At 38.6% G+C, this 19,344-nt stretch overlaps 1 protein-coding gene and 1 pseudogene across 1 annotated transcript; both read left to right on the top strand.

The window, feature by feature from the left end:
• Positions 1–596: 596 nt before the first annotated feature.
• Positions 597–1,526, top strand: LOC145986999 (mitoferrin-1 pseudogene; annotated as a pseudogene).
• Positions 1,527–2,514: 988 nt separating this feature from the next.
• LOC145987255 (mitoferrin-2-like) lies at positions 2,515–3,582 on the top strand. Its single transcript, XM_083121771.1, has one exon. The coding sequence runs from the start codon at positions 2,619–2,621 to the stop codon at positions 3,525–3,527; it is 909 nt and encodes a 302-aa protein (XP_082977897.1). The 5' UTR covers positions 2,515–2,618; the 3' UTR covers positions 3,528–3,582.
• Positions 3,583–19,344: the final 15,762 nt, after the last annotated feature.

A 19,344-nucleotide genomic window follows, 5' to 3' on the forward strand; every position in this document is an offset into this window, starting at 1 on the left:
TATTAATTCAGAATTGTTATTGTTCAGCACCATCTATCAGGTCCCGATTAAGGTGGGTGCTATTGATGCTGCAGCATTAGACCCATTCCTGAAATAGGCCCAGATGAAAACAGACGAGAATTTTCCGAAAGCTGAACAGTTTTCTTTTGCTATATTAACCTGAAAATAAATCTTAGAATGAAATTTGGAGCCCCAATTTCGGACGCCTAGACACAGCGTTACTTATTATACCGTTACTATTATTCTTTGCGCTGTGACGTTACTATAACGTCGTTGTGTTTATTGTTCACCGAAGATTTCAAGCATCTGGCCCAATTTCGTCTCAATCCTGCCCCGCCATCTATGGTGATTTTGTTACATTATTGGCTGTCAAAAAGCACAAATACTTGGTTAGATTTTGAGTTACACCAATTCTTGGGTGTAACTATGCTAACACTACCTCTGATGGCGACCCAGTTGCACCTTTCAGACTGTTGAAAGAACATGAGTTTTCATGTAGTATCTTCCACAGAACATTGGCACACGACCAACGAACACTACATTGTTGTCATCAACAATTAGAAAGCTGCTCAGCAACTGTCACATCTTGTAGAGAGATGGATATATCAAATCATATAGTCAAAGTTCATCACGAACACAATGACCATGATGTTGGAAAGAATATTTTCTTAAATGCATTTGCAGGAGCCTTGGCAGGATGCACGGAGTACTTCGTCATGTTCCCGTTGGACTCGGTAAAGACCCGGATGCAAACCCTGGACAGCTCCGGGAAGGTCTACAAAGGTACCTGGAGCACAGCTCGTACAATGGTGAGTCAAGAAGGATTCCGGAGCTTTTATCGTGGTTTCGTCACAGTGCCTGTGGGCACAGGCGTCAGCCACGCAGTCTATTTCACAACGTACGAAGTAGTAAAGTTGTTGATGATCCCAACTGCTACTAGTCCCTATTACAGCCATATGGTGCACGCTATTGCCGGTGCAGCAGCCGCGTTGACTAACGATGCAGTAAGAACGCCAGCCGACGCAGTCAAACAGAGACTACAAATCAAGAACAGTCCTTACAAATCGGCAACGGACTGTATCAGGAGGACACTCGCAGATGAAGGCCCAGGAGCTTTCTACCGCTCCTACACTACACAGGTGGCCATGAACATACCGCGACAGAGCATTTACATCACCCTCTACGAGTACCTGAAGGCCTTCACCAATCCTAGTGGTGCGTACAGTGTTGGTAGTCACGTGGTGTCTTCGGCGTTAGCCGCTGGTGTTGCCGCTGCGCTGACGACCCCTTTGGATGTGTGCAAGACAGTGCTGAACACTCAAGACAAAGCTGCCCTGAATGCTTCCGGAGGCAAAGAGATTAAAGGACTTTTCCAGGCAATTGCTGTTGTGTACAGGATAGGTGGTTCGGAGGCTTTCTTCAAGGGGATTGTTCCTAGAGTACTATTTCAAATGCCTTCAACGGTTATTTGTTGGTCCAGCTACGAATTCTATAAATATTTCCTTAGGATTGTACACGAAAGTTGATAATAAAGCGTAATTTTGTGTCATCATTGGTGATATCATCAATTCAAGCTAAATATAAAGAAAGTTTCAAGCAATTCAACTTGCCCTGTTCATTCCAATATTTGGGAGAGCCTCCCGGATGTCGCAGTAGTAATATCGTCGCCTTGTAATCAAGGGCTCTCGGGTTTGATACCAGGTGGAGGCTCATGGTGATTCGGATCCCACTTGAAACTGAAGGCCCAGTCCAGATTTGCCTGAAGTGGTCTTAAATAAAAAAATCAACATTTTCAATAATTGCACAACTCAAAGATTTCTTCGAATCCTCACTAAGTGCATAGAAATATTATGTTTCTATTATATCTGATTTTGACTCAGATATGTATGATTTTGTTGTATTGTTAATCAACATTTCACTATAACCGATTACTGTCTTCACAATTCATAAAAATGTTTCCAAAAATCTTCGTCAGATGGCACTAAATTACATTGAAAATCCCTAAGCTTTAAAACTGGCAATTCGTTTGAAGGATGACATTATATTGCTGCAGTTTTAATTTAGAACAACAATAGAGGAGCGACATTTGTATTATCTCATTCAATGTCGAAGTAATTTTTATTTATTCTCTAGTTTTTCTAAACGTCTCTCTGATCCAAACGGAAATCAAAAGACTTACATTAATAAAATTACAAAAAGAAAAAATGATTTCTCAATTCTATTTCTCTATTTGGTCCATTTCCTTGACTTGAACTTCAAAATTAGCCAGAAATTTCTTTCATTTTTCAAGATTTAAACATAGTTTAGTAATACACTTTGATTATATTTGATGACAAGTTTATCTAGTGTTGTCTATTGCCAGCGTTCAAACACTACCATACGACTCATCGTTATGCATAAAGTTTGAGAATATTTGAACGTATGTAGATGTTACATATATTGTGGTTTGTTATCTTGTTAACAATGAAGTAATAACAATCAATTTGTTTCTAAGGAACCGAGGAGACATTGAAAGCTGCGCCAAGATGGCGTAGCTTCTTACAAAACCTGTCTCTTTCCTTTAGTACCAGTAATGTATATAAGAAAATATATTCCTCTTTCGGTTAATTACTCAGATCATGAGCTTCGATGATTATGAATCGTTAAACACAAAGAATATTTCGCACCACATGCTTGCCGGAGCAGCGGCTGGAACTTGCGAGCATTGTGTCATGTTTCCGATAGATTCCGTCAAGACCAGGATGCAGAGCTTACATCCGTCGGACAGAGCTCGCTACAAAGGTGTTGCTGAAGCTCTACGAAGGATGGTGAAGGAAGAAGGCGCGACCAGGCCATACCGCGGCATTGGCGCTGTGTTTGTCGGCGTTGGACCTGCGCATGCCCTCTACTTCACCTGCTACGAGCTGCTGAAGAGCATGTTCCTGGGTTCCAGACACGGTCCAATGCAGTTCATGGACCAGGTTGTGTTCTTCTGGGCAGGCGCGATGGCCACTGTCTTCCACGACGGGATCATGACGCCCACGGAGGCTGTCAAGCAGAGGATGCAGATGTACAACAGCCCTTATAAGTCCCTGAGGGACTGCGTCGTTAGGGTGTACAGAGAGGATGGCGTCAGAACGTTCTACCGCTCCTACACCACCCAGCTCACCATGAACATACCCTTCCAAAGCATCCATTTCATGACGTACGAGACGTTGTCAAACATGCTGAACAGCGAGCGGCAGTACAACCCGAAGGTGCACATGGCGTGCGGGGCTATCGCAGGCGGGTTTGCTGCCGCGGTCACCACGCCACTGGACGTCTGCAAGACGCTGCTGAACACCCAGGACGTCGCTGCGTTGGAGACGCTGAAACAGAAGAAAATAACGGGGATGATAAGGGCAGTGAAAACAGTGTACGCTGTAAGTGGTGTCAAGGGATTTGCTAAGGGTATGAAGCCGCGCGTTCTCTTCCAAATGCCTTCAACTGCAATATGTTGGTCTGTGTATGAATTTTTCAAACATCTTCTTCTTGAGAAGAAAGCTTGACTTCGTAGGGTGTAAGTCTTTTGTCATGTGTTACATTTTACGATACAATAAAGTGTGTTTGTCTACGTTCATTCAAGATATTGGTACTTTCGTGCAGTATGCAAATTCAACTAATTGCTATGGGGGAGGAGGTGCTGGATTTGTGTGTAACCAGGAAATGCATAATAAGGAAACTCTCTCTTTTTTGAAAGGAGATAATGGGAAATGAATACTGACGAAATGAGAAATCTTGCATTTCCTCAGTCATAAAATATTACATTAACTTTATTAATATATAGTTATATTTTTAACCAATAGTAATGCTAATAAGTACCCCAGTACTTGTTGAGTATTTCCTAATAATAAGCTGGATGCATAAAGCCAACTTTGCTACAGTTGGATATGTTGTGAGCGATTGCACATGCTTCGTGAGCATGCTTGTATTTAATATTTACGGAAAAAAATGTGTTACTATTATTTATGAGAAAACTAAACCATCCCTGACAGAGATAAAAATGTATCTCTGTTGCAATGGACACTTGGTCTAGTTAATTTGCACCCTGATGGTGTCGTATTGCAGTAATTTAATTCCAAAGAGACTCGCAGTAATTTTATTGAAAATGCCTATGAAAGTAATCTTACTTTAAACTTTATATATGCAGTCAGATATAATTAATGGAACAACCTCGGAGCAGAAGTATCTTAATTTAAAACACAATTAATTGTATGTTTTTTGCTATATCTTCGGTTGTATATAACTTAAAACTTTGAGATATTGCGCAAAATCCGGAAAATAACTTTTAAAACAATCGACCTTATGCTCAGGCTTTGTACATAGGATTACAAATAAAACCTAATTTTTGTGTGACCAGTGATCTGACCTTAACCTATTAATCCACCCAAATGTTCCCTGGTCTCGTTATTTGTAAACGGAATATATGTGTGTATATGGAGTGTGTGGAAATATTTACATGATGAGAATGGATGTGCGGAAAATGTTGTGCTTGAACATTGCGGAACATATGTTTTCATTTTTAATCTAGAATCAAAATAAAATACCTCCAAAACCTGAAGCTCTTTTAACAAAGGTAAACAAAAGTTAAGAAACAGTAATTACTGCCATCTATCAATCGTTTCATGACAGTGTGCAAATCCAATTAATTATGTGCTAAAATTCCCGTTATCATGAACATTTGGCGACAGCTGTGTACTACAAACCGGATTAAAGAAACTTTCGAGAGCGGTCAATCTCATCTTCAGCTCGTGGAAACTCAGAAGCAATATTTATATCGCAAGATAATCTCTTCACCATGAGGAAGTATGTTATTAGTGCAATAATAGCTTTAAAAAATAGAAAAAAATGTTCCTTCAAGGAGGGGGTATTTTACAATGAGAAATGTTTATGAAAAGGAGAAAATCTAAAAATAATAATAATAATAATAAAAAATTGAAAATGAAAAACAGTGTAGCGTGTACAGCCTCGGCCCGTACAGTCACGGACACTTGGGGATGGAAATGATCGCATTGAAAATCAAAAGGGTTGTTGCAACCTAGAAATGTTCACAACTGTACATGGAACTATTTCAGTTCAAGTGACTCCTCAATAGTCCTCACGATGCTGAATCAATACCAATATAGGATCACCTCAGTGACTTGAACACGGAATCCACTTTCTCGTGAGGATGACACGTCTTTTACCATTGCACTAACATTTCTTGTTATTAATTACCTTCCTCATGTACAAATGTTTATTGTTCTTTCCTAATTACTTATCTCGTTGTACAAATGTTTATTGTTATTAATCTTAATCTCTGTTATTCGTGTTGTGATTCTTGTGGTATTTACTATTTAAACCTATCAGTGATAATATCAGGATAGTGACTGACCCTTATGTACATATCTTGCAAGAGCTGTTGCCATGGGAATTACGATTGTATTTTGTCTTTACTCAGAGTTGAATCAGGCCCGTTGCACCGGCGGCAAAAAGCCGAATAAGGTAAATTTCAGAATTCATGAACGAAGTCGCCACCAGTCGGCGCGACCATCGATGCCAAATCCTAAATTTCTCGTTAAAAATTTAGTTTAAGTCTCTATTAATCAATAATAATCAATTGTACGTGATTTTATATTTTATTAATCGTCTTTCGCTTCTTAAACATGTATAATAAAAATCGCATTTTGTAGTCACTGTTTATTTATACATGACGTGACGAAACATTGTTCCATCATGGACGTCACATACGAATGTGATGTTGATTGATAAATCGACGAACTTGAAATCAAAAGCTTCAAGAATTTCTCGAAATAAAAAGTACAACTAAAATGTGCTATACTGTGTGTCGTTCTAATCCAAAAAGGGGAATCCAGAGCTGATCTTTATAAAGGAAATCTTGAAAGGTTAGTTAGTTATGAATTGTGCTCACTCTTATGTGGGACATGTGTATTTACAGTGTAAAAATGATTTTGTTTATGGGAAAAAGTTGTCAAAGAGAATAATTCGGTTTTAGTATTGTTTCATTTAAGTAGAATGACACATGGGATCATATCATATGTTGATTATTAGTGTATATGTGAACGGGTAATGGTGCAGATTGTGTAATGTATTGATATTTACAAGTTTCACAGGAGAACGAAGGCATCGTAAATACTGGAAATCACCATTGAAATGATTTGAAAGTTCAGAAAAACAATTTGTCCGTGTTAAAGATGCAGAAAATTGTAATGTGTTAGTACTAATGATGTATTGAAACGTATGTTGTTCGATTACTCGTGCTCCTAATCGCTGCTTCCGATTTTTCGTTTCCACATTGAAAACATTATAAACTTTAACAGATCATGGAAAGTTTCTAAATACTTAGGCGATGAAACCTACCAATATTTAGACGATGAAACCTATCACACTTAAAACGTACGGATTGTTACAACATAATCACATAGGAGCTTATTTATAATGCTAAAATCCCTCAAACCTACACCTAGCACAAACATATGCATTAGAGTGATGGAAATACAGTTATCTACATAAAAGTTCATCAATGTGTACTTATATACCTACATGAATAGAATTCGATTCAGCTTTAGTTCAAACGTACAGTTCCCTTATTTCCTTCCGATTCATGTTGCATCTTACTATATTTAACTCTTTGGTGTAGAACCCAAGTTACATTAGCCCCGCTGCAGACACCAAATGTACTACTTGGCACCAAATCGACGAAGTACACGAGTTGGTGTTGCACCGTATAACTAACTAGACGGTTTAGTGCAAGGAGAATGAAAAAGTGCAGCGAACTAGACGGGGTTATTGTAAGTCAAAGTTGTTTCTTTTTTGGCACCAGTTAGGTTAGGTAGTAAGGTGCAGTGGGACATAACTGTTGAGTAGGTTCGGAAATTTAGTTCAATGTCCCTCTTCTACAATAACAGTAATTTTTGTATTTGCATTGTCCCACACTTTATGGTTCCAAGAAAAGAATGTAACTTACAATGAGAAATAATGTAAAAATTGAGTAAATATGAAGAAATTGAACATATTACATTAAATAAAATATTTACAAGCAGGTAACATTTCCCCCAATATAATGGACCTTCTTTCATTTTATACATGGCTATTTTTGTATGGTCTCAATTCAACAGAAACTAACAATGATCCAGTAAATGGATGTTCCTTTAAGTATATTTTCTTTGTGATGGCAAGCTTTTTCCTCAGATCACAAATGACTATGCAAAAAAATGGAAAATATGTAAATCTTGTTGCATTATGTTGTATTATTACATGTTTCTAAAATAATTTATTTTCTCTTACAGCTCTGATATGCATGGAAAGAAATATGGCAACAAGATATTATTCACAAAACTTAAGAATAAAGAGTATGTGTAGTGCAAGAAACAAGTTCATGTATGATGCATTCCCAGATGTAGAACCAAGTAAGTACATTGCAATGTGGATTGTGAATGTCGTCAATGCTGTCTTCACTTTGCTCACTTGCTTCACCAACATTTGCCCCCGTGGCATGCCGCTAGCATATACTGTTTTTTTTCTAAATTCTCAAAAGAGGTACTAGTGATATGATCTAAATCATTCAATCTTACAATTTTGGACGTTACTTCAATGCTTTTCATGTGTGAAAAATTTCATAGGAAATTTAAATGGGACGCTGGAAGTTACTTTTAGATTATTTAAAATATGATTTTAAAATTTTACTGTTCTGTTTAAAGTCTTATATTTTTATAAAGAAGTCTGGAGGACTTCAATGCATTGTCATATGTTAAGCAAAGAATATTAATTGCCAATGTTTCAATAAATACATGTACCTGTATAACAATGTGTTTGTTTATTATCCCTTTCATTTGTTATTAGCAATAATATATTATGTTTTACTTTTCTACGGAATCATTAATAACTCATAAAGTGTAGTGCATTTACTGTGAAATTGTTATTTTCTTCGGGAATGTTTCTGAGAATTCCACGAGAAATAGAACATGTCACCATAGTGAGTTAGTTGTTAATGGTTTATTTGATGGACTTTCATTGACAGTATTACGGTAGCATTGAATACAGTGGAAATGAATTGATCTAGGATTTCTAAGACTTATTTCAGTCTTTTATTCTAGATTCCATGTATATTTAATGTTAACAATATAATTTACATAATGGCACTAACTAGTTTTCATGTTGTATTTTCCAAAATATTATTTCATCTACAGAACACTGAACGTAAGTTATGATAGAAATTAACTGTAGTGTAAAATATTTACTTTTATGTACAGCATAACATAACCCATGGTTCTACAGCATCGTTTCTCAACCTATAGGGTGCGACCCACTCCTGGGTTCTGAGGGGACATTTGGTGGGTCGGGAAGTTGGGCTCGAAACTTTGTTTACTGGGTCTTAAAAACCTATTACATTAAATTACTTAGATATATTGTTTTAACAATTTAAATTCAGGCCGTGTTGTTGTAAAAGAGGACTTCGATGTTAGCAAATATGTGATTATAAACTGGGTTCACACCCCTACAAAGTAATTCCGCTGGTGCCCATCTTATGGGTCCCATGAAGTGTAATATTACTCAAGGTGGGTCCCCGACTGAAAAAGGTTGAGATCCACTGCTCTACAGCACTGGAAGGACCTTGGCCTATCTCCTGACTGCCAGTCTGCCTCCCACAACCCTATCTAGAGGTGTGGAGATCTTCAACAACAATGGGATGATGTGTGGTCAGCACATCGAACCTTCAGCTGTTATAGGAGATTTCCCAGACTGGGTTGCGCTACTCACTTGTAGGTCCCCAATTTTCTCAGGATGGTGGGTTGCCACCAGTCCTATACACAGGCTGAAAACCCAGAGACTGAACCCAGGTGGACTCAAGCCCGTAAGAAAAAACTGTGCGATGAAAGTCCTGTTAATATATTACATCACATTTTAAGTTTGGAAAACAAGTACTGGCTATATGTATATATCTTTTATTCCAGTATATTTCATACCTACGTACAAGCCCCAAGCCGATTTGTAATGGTTTCATTAGATGAATAACGCTAATGTTCCATTAGTAGTTCTTAATAATACGTTTTATGTTTTATTCTTATTTCCTGAGACAAAACCTTCCAATCCTGTATTTTGTTTCCTTGGCATTCCTCAGCATCAAATGGGTACTTCACTGATATCAATTGCAGAGAAAGTGGATGCATTTGTCTTTCGTTTTATGAGTCCATAGACAAATGAATGGAATTTTCTACGTTGGTAAATCACAAATGTCTACATCTTGCGATTGAATATGGTACACAAGGGAGAAAATTACAGCCGATCCCCCTATAATACTAGACATTCAGTGACGGCATCAGAAACAGTTGCTGATATTAAGTGTGCTGTATCCTGCAGTTTGCCGCCCACGTTAAACTGTGCAGCAATTGTTATGAAGAGAAAGAGATAATTTGGGAAATATTGCAAGATGGCTCGAGCGCCCTTTAGAACACCTTGGATAGCGCAATGATCCGCTCACCCGACCCTTCCATTCCTGCTTTTATTTTCTGCTAATAATTCGGACATATCTCGTAAGGTCGTAGTATTTATTTTATTTAAGTGCATAAAAATGTTCTACAAGGATAAATACCATTGTTCAGTTAATGCAGGGGTCCTGGGTTCGAATCCCTGTTAGAGCTTTCTTTGTCATCAATGTTTCATAGCATCGTCGCGATCAGCATAAAATAGAAAAATGCGACGCTAAATAAACAACGACGAGGGAGGGATAAAACGCATTGACCTACGAACAAAGTAATCGCCGTAGAGTTTACACAAGATAAAATTGCGATTTGCCCAAAATGTCAGAAAAGCAACGCATAATAGGGAGAATACGAAATAAAAATACTTATTGCCACGGATAATTTTTCATGCACAACGGAATGATTTACGTGCTGGAATTTCAGAGACTTGAAATTATATTCCTATGTTGTGTTTCTGGGCTACTAATACGGTATATCTCGTAACTTAGATGTAGAAATCATTCAAACGCAACATGCATTAACTGAACAACGGTATTTATCCTTGTAGAACATTTTTATGCACTTAAATGAAATAAATAATACGACCTTACGAGATATATCCGAATTATTAGCAGAAAATAAAAGCAGGAATGGAAGGGTGGGGTGAGCGAATCATTGCGCTGAGACGCATTCAACTGTCACTGCCAAGAGTAAGACGTGATTGGCGGAGAGGTTGCTATGACAACGCTTTAAGTTTCGAAGGCGCCGTAGGGTGGCTCCACATGCCATTTTTGGTATACGCACAGATTACAAAGGAGAGATAGGAAGTAAGCGATCTTGTTAATCTGTGGTTGAATTGTAAGAAGCTGTTATTTCTTTGAGTGAAATGGATTTTAATGCACATATATACTTCCTTTCTCTTAGTGAAAACTTGACATTGAATTTTATTTAACCAACGAACGAACAGACATATTATTACCCAATACCCTGAGAGACATCACGTGAATGCTACGAGTCTTCATGTGATCATTATTATTGTGTATTAGTTAAATAATCCTGTTCTTTTGACTGAAAGAACGTGTCAACGAGCACATCTTGTAATGAACATTTTTCTTTTTACTTTGGAGTCATTCCATGCCAAATCAACAAAGATATGTGCAATTTCCAACCTGACTGTCTCCGATTTTCATGAAATTTGGGGAGTTGAAATTATGAATAGAACTTAGTAACTATGGAAATTTTTAGTTTCGTGCGTCTTGTAATTGTTAAATTATTCAAGGACAAAGTTAGCATAAATTGCCCTTTTTGAGCCCGCTTAGCTATACTAAATGTGCTGTAACTCCGCAATATTTCGCCTAGGAAGCTCAAATAAAGCTTATTGAACAGGGAATTGAACAAGCTTTCCAGTGATATATAACAAGCCCACCTTTCGATAAAAATATAATTTTGTCAGGGGACCTTGACCTTTGATCTTGAATATCTCAAAACATGTCACCACCAAAAATCGTGAAAAAAAATATATTTGGTCCCTCATGCCATACTATAAAACATATAAAAAACATTCTGGGACTGCAATAAGATCAGAAGATACAAAATAATATGTGTAACTATGTGACTTATAAAAGCCTCATTACATAGGGTGTGAAGTGATATACAAATCAGGCTAGAACTTCACGAGAAATTAAACGGCGAACGTTTTTCCAAAGTATATTTAACCAGCAAATCGTTATTACTGCATGCTTGTAACCATTTTCTCCTTTTCGAGGTGTTAAAAACAAAGTATTAAGAATGCTCCTAACGTGTTAGGAACTCGTCGAGATCACGCTGACATCTTGGGAGAGAACCATTGCATATGATTTCAGCAACATTCACCAAATACTTCAATAGTGGAGAATATTGGGAAAAGTATCTCAAACAATTTCGTGACACTTCCTTTGGAATGAAAAATCCTTCAGTGACGAGGCTAATTTTTATGTTCACGGTACAGTTAATAAAAATTATATGCAATACCTGTGATTTGATAATCTACGGTAGAGAGATCCCAACCGAATGGTTGTTGCTGGTAAGCTAATGATGTGGTATAGTGTGTGGAGAACGAGATTGGTTGGTCCATATTCAACAATTGAACCTTAAATGGTGAGGGCTTCTTGGATGTGTTAAGTGAACAGGTTTATCATCCTTCTTACTGGATATGGCACTTTTCCAAAGTTTTGAAACAGGACAGTATGTGACCACACTATGTGAACATTTTAGCAATTTCCTTATGGTAAATTTCTAGGTAGATTGATGGGCAGACGGGGATCTATTAAAAGGCTTGCACATTCCCCAGATCTAACATCTTAGGAGGACTTTTACCTTCAGAAACATTTGAAGAGAAGGTTGCATGCACTAAAAGTCCCTGATATTGACCATCTGAGAGAAGGCATAGTTGCTGCTTGCGATGATGTTGCACCTGCTACATTGCCAAATGTTCTACGTAAGTGTGAGAGACGTCAACGAGTGTGCTCACAGGAATATTGACAACACTATAATGTGCATATATCGTAAGTGAAAGATATGCGTACAACGTTTTGATGCCTAAAAATAAGTTGGAAAAACCTTTGCTGCTTCATTTCTCGTGAAATTCTAGCCTGATTTGATATATCACATCACACCCTTTCCTTTGAAATTTTTGTGTTGAATTCAATATGGCGGTCAATAATATGCCGGACCTGCGCTTGACACACACAGCTAGAGATCTTCATGTGCCTAACCTATTTCTTTCATGACCAGGATAACTCCTTTACATTTTGTAGGGGGTGTTAAAGGACTTTTGACTCGTCATAGTTCATGTTGTAACGAGTGCACTCACGGTCCCCGAAATGACGTGTCATTAATACCCCGGCACGGGGCCAAACGTCGTTATGTGTACGGGAAACCGGCCGTGACTCTTACGGTCCAGATTTTCAAGTTCGGTACTGAGACGGTCGTATATTGTCGTACTATTGCGAGGCGGAGATAAATACCTTGAAATGTTACACTGTTTTGTTTACCTTTGATATGTAGATTCGAACAATCATAACACACTAATAGCATAATATCCGGTACCTGAAAAAACGTCAAATAACAACACTGACGAACGGTAAAGAGTGAATATATATTGTAACAACAAAAAAATATTGCAATCAACAACTGTTTACATAGCCTCCTCAAACTCTCACTCATTCACTCTATCTCTCTTTCACACAAATGAGGTATTTTTACATGTGAAGTATAGATACAAATCATGGATCTCATTAACATATCATTCCTTTTTAGTTTTAAACCTTTATGTGAATTTAGGGTATTTGTCTGCCAGTTCCTGTGCTCTTTTAAATTAATTTAAGTGCCAGTCCTCAGAAAGCGGTTAACTAAGACAATTGGGTCGGCGTGGTTAAATCTTTCGTTCGAATGAACGTATGCATCCAGTCGTGAGCACGACATTTAACAAGTTTCTCGGACGGGGGTAATGCACATAAGCCTCTCTCGTCCAATGAGAACAACTACACCATTACATAGTGATGCAACACTTAAATGGCTCCAGCTGCAGGAATACACAAATCAATCGTCGGCGCGAGCAAAAATTTACATTAATAACCACTATGCAACAAATAATACTACTTCACGCGCACGACCTTGCAATAAAAAAATTACGCTTTCCACAATTAATAAGGACTCATCAGTCAAGTATTGACAAATTAAATGGCGCGACGGGGCGGTCGGTTACACAAAAAATGGAGCACACTTTGACAATTTATACTAAATATTAAAGTAATGAAATGGAGCTTCTAACCCTGAATGCAGACAATTAAATTAGAACATCTGAACAAGAAATAACCCTGTTTATAACAATACCAAAAATTATCAGACAAGGGAGTTAGGTTTGAGGTTCCTGAGTCACTTTGCAAATAAGTGAGACTTCGGCGTTAACAGTATGGTGTTGATACTAATAATGCACGTTTACATGGACATAGGCCCTCTGAAGAATACTGTACCGGACTCTGCTACATTGCGTGGTCATTCATCTCTCCTGGACGCGGGACTTGCACACGGTTCCTTTGTGGCGAAATTGTTCTCCGAGGTCGATCGCAACGAAGAATAATTGCGACGATATGGTGTACTTGCACCTCCTCAGTACTTCGGGCGTTCCTCTTGCCACTAGCGTCGGGTGTACGTGGTCACGCGCCGATCCAGAATCTCTCTAGTGTCGGGCATCCATTGGACGTCGATCTGGAATCATCTCTCTCTGGTAACGGGCTTCGATTGGGCGTCGATCTGGAGTCGTCCTTCTCTCTCTCTCTCTCTCTCTGGTAACGGTCTTCGGTTGGAACGTAGATCTGGAAACGTCCTTCGAGCTTTGGGCAGTGTTCGGCTTTGGTGTCGTCTTTGGTGCTGGCTGGCTTCACCGGATGGTAGCGGCGCATCGTTGCGGGTGCCGAGGAGGCGACGCCCCCTTCTTTATCTCGTTTAGCCCTCCATTACTAGGTAATCCACGCTTGGCAAAAACAAATCACCGCGTAATCTTCACAAAAATAAGGCGCACACTGGTTATTCTCTATCTGCAATTCGCTCACGGTATGTAAGAAAACAAAGTCCACGGACACAAAACAATAATCACGCTAGAGCGTAGCGCGGAGATGCTCTCTCTATGAAATCCGGGTAAAAACTGTGTCTGGAATCGCAGTACTCTTGTTTATATATCACTTTCGAATTTGTCCGTTGGGAAGCACGCTAAAGTGGCTTGGCTTCGGTTTCCGAGGGGATGGAAATGACCTCTCTCCATTGTCTTGAAACGCGGTCACCCGCGCGTCCTCGATCCTTGCAGGCTTGCGCTCCAGCTGATTTTCCTGGTCATCCGTGAAAAATGGGTTCGCCCACCCGCTGCGACTTCTAGCCCGGTCGCGACGAAAATAATCCTTCCTTTTCTCCGTGTTGGTGCAAATATGTCATCTTCAAAGCAATGACAGTTCGGCTCTCACTCAGGAAAAACACGTCTCCCAACTCCCGACGTCTCGTTCGAATACAAATTTATCCACAGAATAAATCAAACCTTACACTTTTATATTCGAACATAAAAAGTATCGATAAACAAAAAATAATTTATATCGAACTGCGTTTGACACTAGATACCGTGACATAATCACATAGTTACACATATTATTTTGTATCTTCTGATCCCATTGCAGTCCCAGAATGATTTCTTTATATGTTTTACAGTATGGCATGAGGGACCAAATATATTTTTTTCACGATTTTTGGTGATGACATGTTTTGAGATATTCAAGATCAAAGGTCAAGGTCCCCTGACAAAATTATATTTTTATCGAAAGGTGGGCTTGTTATATATCACTGGAAAGCTTGTTCAATTCCTTGTACAATAAGCTTTATTTGAGCTTCCTAGGCGAAATAGTGGCGGAATTACAGCACATTTAGTATAGCTAAGCGGGCTCAAAAAGGGCAATTTATGCTAACTTTGACCTTGAATAATTTAACAATTACAAGACAAACGAAACTAAAAATTTTCAAAGTTACTAAGTTCCATCTATAGTTTCAACTCCCCAAATTTCATGAAAATCGGAGACGGTCAGGTTGGGGACTGTGTTGATTTGGCATGGAATGACTCTTTGACATTGTTGTTACGTCAATCAAACATTTTCATTTTATTCTTATTATGAAATTTGTCTATTACATTTTGTCAATGTGGGCCAGTCTAAATTAGGGTCTTGGGTTTGATCGAACCCAGGCCTTAAATGGGTGTTTTTTGTGAGTGTCCCTTTATCAACTCATCCTTATCTTCGCGATTAGTAAAAGTAGCAGGAAAATAAACCAAATCAATGAAACCTAATTATGAGTAGGCTATACCCCACTGTGACCCTCTATTGGCACCGCCAGCAAGGCCGACTGCAGGAGCTTTCGCCCCAGTTAAGAGACTTCTCATAAATCATCCCCAGCACTAGAATAATTTACACAGGCACTTAATCTGCTGTCTTTCACGCCACTTCTTTGACATGATCCATATTTTTGTGACGTCACAACTTTAAAATATGTCACTGATATATTATTTTTTTACGAAAGGACACGTATTTATTATATGTAAATTGCCCCTTGTTTATAATGTGTATATTTTGTTTAACATTTATTGTATTTTATGCTATATTATGAGTAATCTTTATGTTTGAGAGAGTGCACTATATGAATTTGTATTTCTAAAGTTGTATAGATGTCAGTTTTGTTGGTGGCATCTTTTTGTAGATAGTAAGTGATTCATCTGTACTTGAATCTGTGTTCTTGTAAGAGTATAAAAGCCAGGATATCGCGTAAGAAATAACACACATTCGCCGTGGATCGTCGATAGAATTTAAACTCAAAAGAACTGCTCGGTGTTGTGCATACATCTTGGTATGGTAGTTCGGGGCGCAAGCTAAGCCTATGCGACCATAGGTACGCCGATAGCCACGCATTGAGGTTATGTGTTATAGTTGAGTCAAAACACCGTTGAAGCGAAATCCTCGCCTTCGTCTCAAGTATATTTGCATTATAATTGCAATAAATAAAGATTAAAACCATTCAGTTTATCTACTGCAGTAATGTGGTTTCATTTATCTGTGCTGTGACGAATTGTCTTTGCCTAACACTATCCTGTACCTGGGAGGAGTCTGTGTACTTCGCCGAGTCTCATCGTTCAACGCTGAGTACGAGGGTCACTATTTATATTTTGAGCCTAACAATGAAAAAACAGGAATTTGGCATTGAAAACTGCTTTATTGTTTTTCGAAGTATTCTCCTTTATTGTCAATACACTTTTGCATTCGTTCGAACCATTTGTCAAATCAGTTTTTCCAATCTTCTTGAGACACCTCCATAATATGATTTTTGAACGCATCAACGTCGTCTTCCGTCGTATTATTAAGTTATTATTAATAGTATAATAATATAACGCGGAATTATAACGTATCATCTTGTCCATGTTTTCAAGGTTACAATTTTAAAATTTGAATCTTCTTTTATATCTCGGGGGCGGGGGGTGGGGGTACAAGCGCCCCCTCTGACACTCGTCTGCGAGCGCCCTTGACCGGCAGGGACGCGTTGCTCGAATTTCGTGGTTGCATTCGGTAAGTATGATCGTGAATATACAAACGATAATTTTGCAATTACATCATTTCTTCCTCCACGTTGCAAAATCTCATATCAACCGGCGTGCCTTCTACTCCACAACGAACATCGCATCGGCGACCATATCCCAAAAGACAGAATTAATTCCTCCGTTGGCGAAACAATGTGTGTGGTTCGGCGCATGCCACGGTGATGATGAATGGGGGAAAGGGCCGCTTTATGGAACGGAACGGCCAGCGGTCATTTCCGACAAAGCGACGCCGAGAACAAAGGCCACGGTGACGTCTATCATTTACGATCGTCGTTTGTTTTTGGGCTGTCCGGGACGAAGTCGTCTCCGAGCTGATACTGAACAAAAGAGAATCAGAACGAAGGATCACTCTTGCACCAATCCTTTTGTAGCCCGAGACAAAGGGATTAATTTGCAGAAGTTAAGCCTCGAACGAATTTGAGGTAATGGTGCTATTTGAATTTCACACACATATATATATATATATAAAAAGGAGCGTATATTCTAGGCTAGCTAGGCTATCTGCGAAGCCTGAAGTCTAGATAATAAAATACCGGAGAAAAATCGATCGCAAATTGTAAATATTTTTCTTCATATCACTGAGTTGATGATGATGATTCTGGAGTTGGCAACCTGATTTTTTATGAGTTGGCAACCTGATTTTTTATGAGTTGGCAACCTGATTTCCTATGAGTTGGTAACCTTATTTCCTAAGAGTTGGAAACCTGATTTCGTAGGAGTTGGTAAATTCATTTCTATTCATAGCCTAGGACCACGTGAGATAGCCCAGATATTGGACTCTATATATACATATATATATATATATATATATATATATATATATATAAAGGAGTGTGTATGCTAATGATACGGAGAGGTTAAAAAAAAATTGTTAAAGTTTGTTTTCGGTCGCCTTTAAACAAAGTTTAAAATTGGATCATAATCGGATTCATTGCTAGAACTGGCTATTAGGGGAAGTTACGATGTACTATGGAGCAAAAGGCATGTACACGCTTCCCGCCACCCGCCAGAAGACAGTATGGGGCTGGGCCACCGAAAACCAACCACGTCGTCGAACCGGCCACCGCCGTTGCCAAAGCTTGTGACATCCCTGTTGCAAGGATCAATGACCACTGCACATTACGGCTTTATTGGCACCGTCCGGCTCAAAACGAATGTGTGTTAACCAGCGATTGGTCGCGGCTAGCTTTCAATTTAATTGTGCCAGTTTAACAGTGTTTATAATATTGGCCTGTGGTGCTCTCTAGCTGACTTTTAGAGTGTCACGAGTGATCTGATCACATTCTAATGAAATAACGTAAACGGCAATATGAGAGAGATCATTGTTGTGGAAGGAGTGTCGTCAGAGCGAGCGCAGAGCTCACCCATGGCCGATTAAGTTACATTTGTTTGTTTTTTTATTTAGATTTGTGGATTATTTAGTCAATAAGTCTAAGCTGTTTCTAGTGAGTTTTCGTACTTATATGTTTCTTTCTGTCATGTTAATATAAAATACGAAACTTGTCTAATTGATTCTATATTATGTCACATTTGTGGAGCACAAGTTGAACTAACTGCCTCAAGAGCTCTTTAGGGAAGCTTTGAGGAACATGAGCTTGTGGTTAGAATGGTTCGCTTCGACGATATATTACGCTGTTTGAAAGCAAACAAAAATTTCGTGACAAAAATGTAATAAAGGAGAAAGGATAAAGAGATCATTTGAGGTACAAAAATAAATTTAAAAAAATTAAAATACGGTGAAATATGCCTGAAAAGCAAGAGTGAGGGCAGTGCTCACCCACGACCGACGGCGTAACATGCAAGCGCTACCAATCGCTGGCTAATGGAAGGTTTGTTTATAGCTGTTTTTCTTACTCTCTCTCTCTTTTCCTATCATTCTGTTCCTCTTGCTCTTTCATACGCTTCTATTTTTATTACTCTCTTTGTTCTACCCTCTCTTTCGATTCTCTCTTTTCCTATTATTCTGTCTTTCTTACTTTCCCTTTCTTCTACGCTTCTATCTTCCTCACTCTCTTTTTTCCAACGCTTCATATCTTTCTACTCGCCCTTTTTCATACTCTTTTGTCTTTCTTACTCTACATTTTCCCTACCTACGCTTCTTATATTTCATACTCTCTCTTTTTCCCTCTTCTATCGTTCACACTCTTCCTTTTTCCTACACCTCTATCTTCCTTCCTCTCTCTTTTTCCTACGTTTCTTATCTTTCATATTCTATTTTTTTCCTACGGTTCTATATTTCTTACTATCTCCTCTCTCCTACTCTTCTGTCATTCTTACACTCTCCTTTTTCCTACGCTTCAATTTTTCACTCTCGCTATTCTTACGCATGCATCATACTTATTCTCTCTTCCTTCCAAAGCTTCTATCTTTCACACTCCCTGTTCCTTCCTATGTTTTTATCAAAAGCATATTATGGAAGGGATAATTGAAACATTCAAAAAAGTTCACAAGAGTCAGGTCTATAGAAAGACCTTTTTCACGGAGTCTGTGTTGCTACGAGCTGGTTCGGAACTAATGAAATTACTAGAGCCCGGATTTGTAAGCGAAATGCATATTATTTTCCAGCCTTCTAATAGTAAGGAGAAAGGTTATACTTCGTATTACATACCTTGATGAGCTATTTAACTAACGTTGAAAGTGATTATTAATGCTTATTTCTGCAGGAAACGGTTATGCTTGCTTATTTTATGATTTTGGTTTAAA

This window comes from Lepisma saccharinum, chromosome 4 (genome assembly GCF_977018435.1).
Source record: "Lepisma saccharinum chromosome 4, izLepSacc3.1, whole genome shotgun sequence".
Lineage (NCBI taxonomy): Eukaryota > Metazoa > Arthropoda > Insecta > Zygentoma > Lepismatidae > Lepisma > Lepisma saccharinum.

What these genes read in the sequence shown, in the direction of transcription:
- LOC145987255 (XM_083121771.1), top strand. Translation starts at nt 2,619, where the DNA reads ATGAGCTTCGATGATTATGAATCGTTAAACACAAAGAATATTTCGCAC.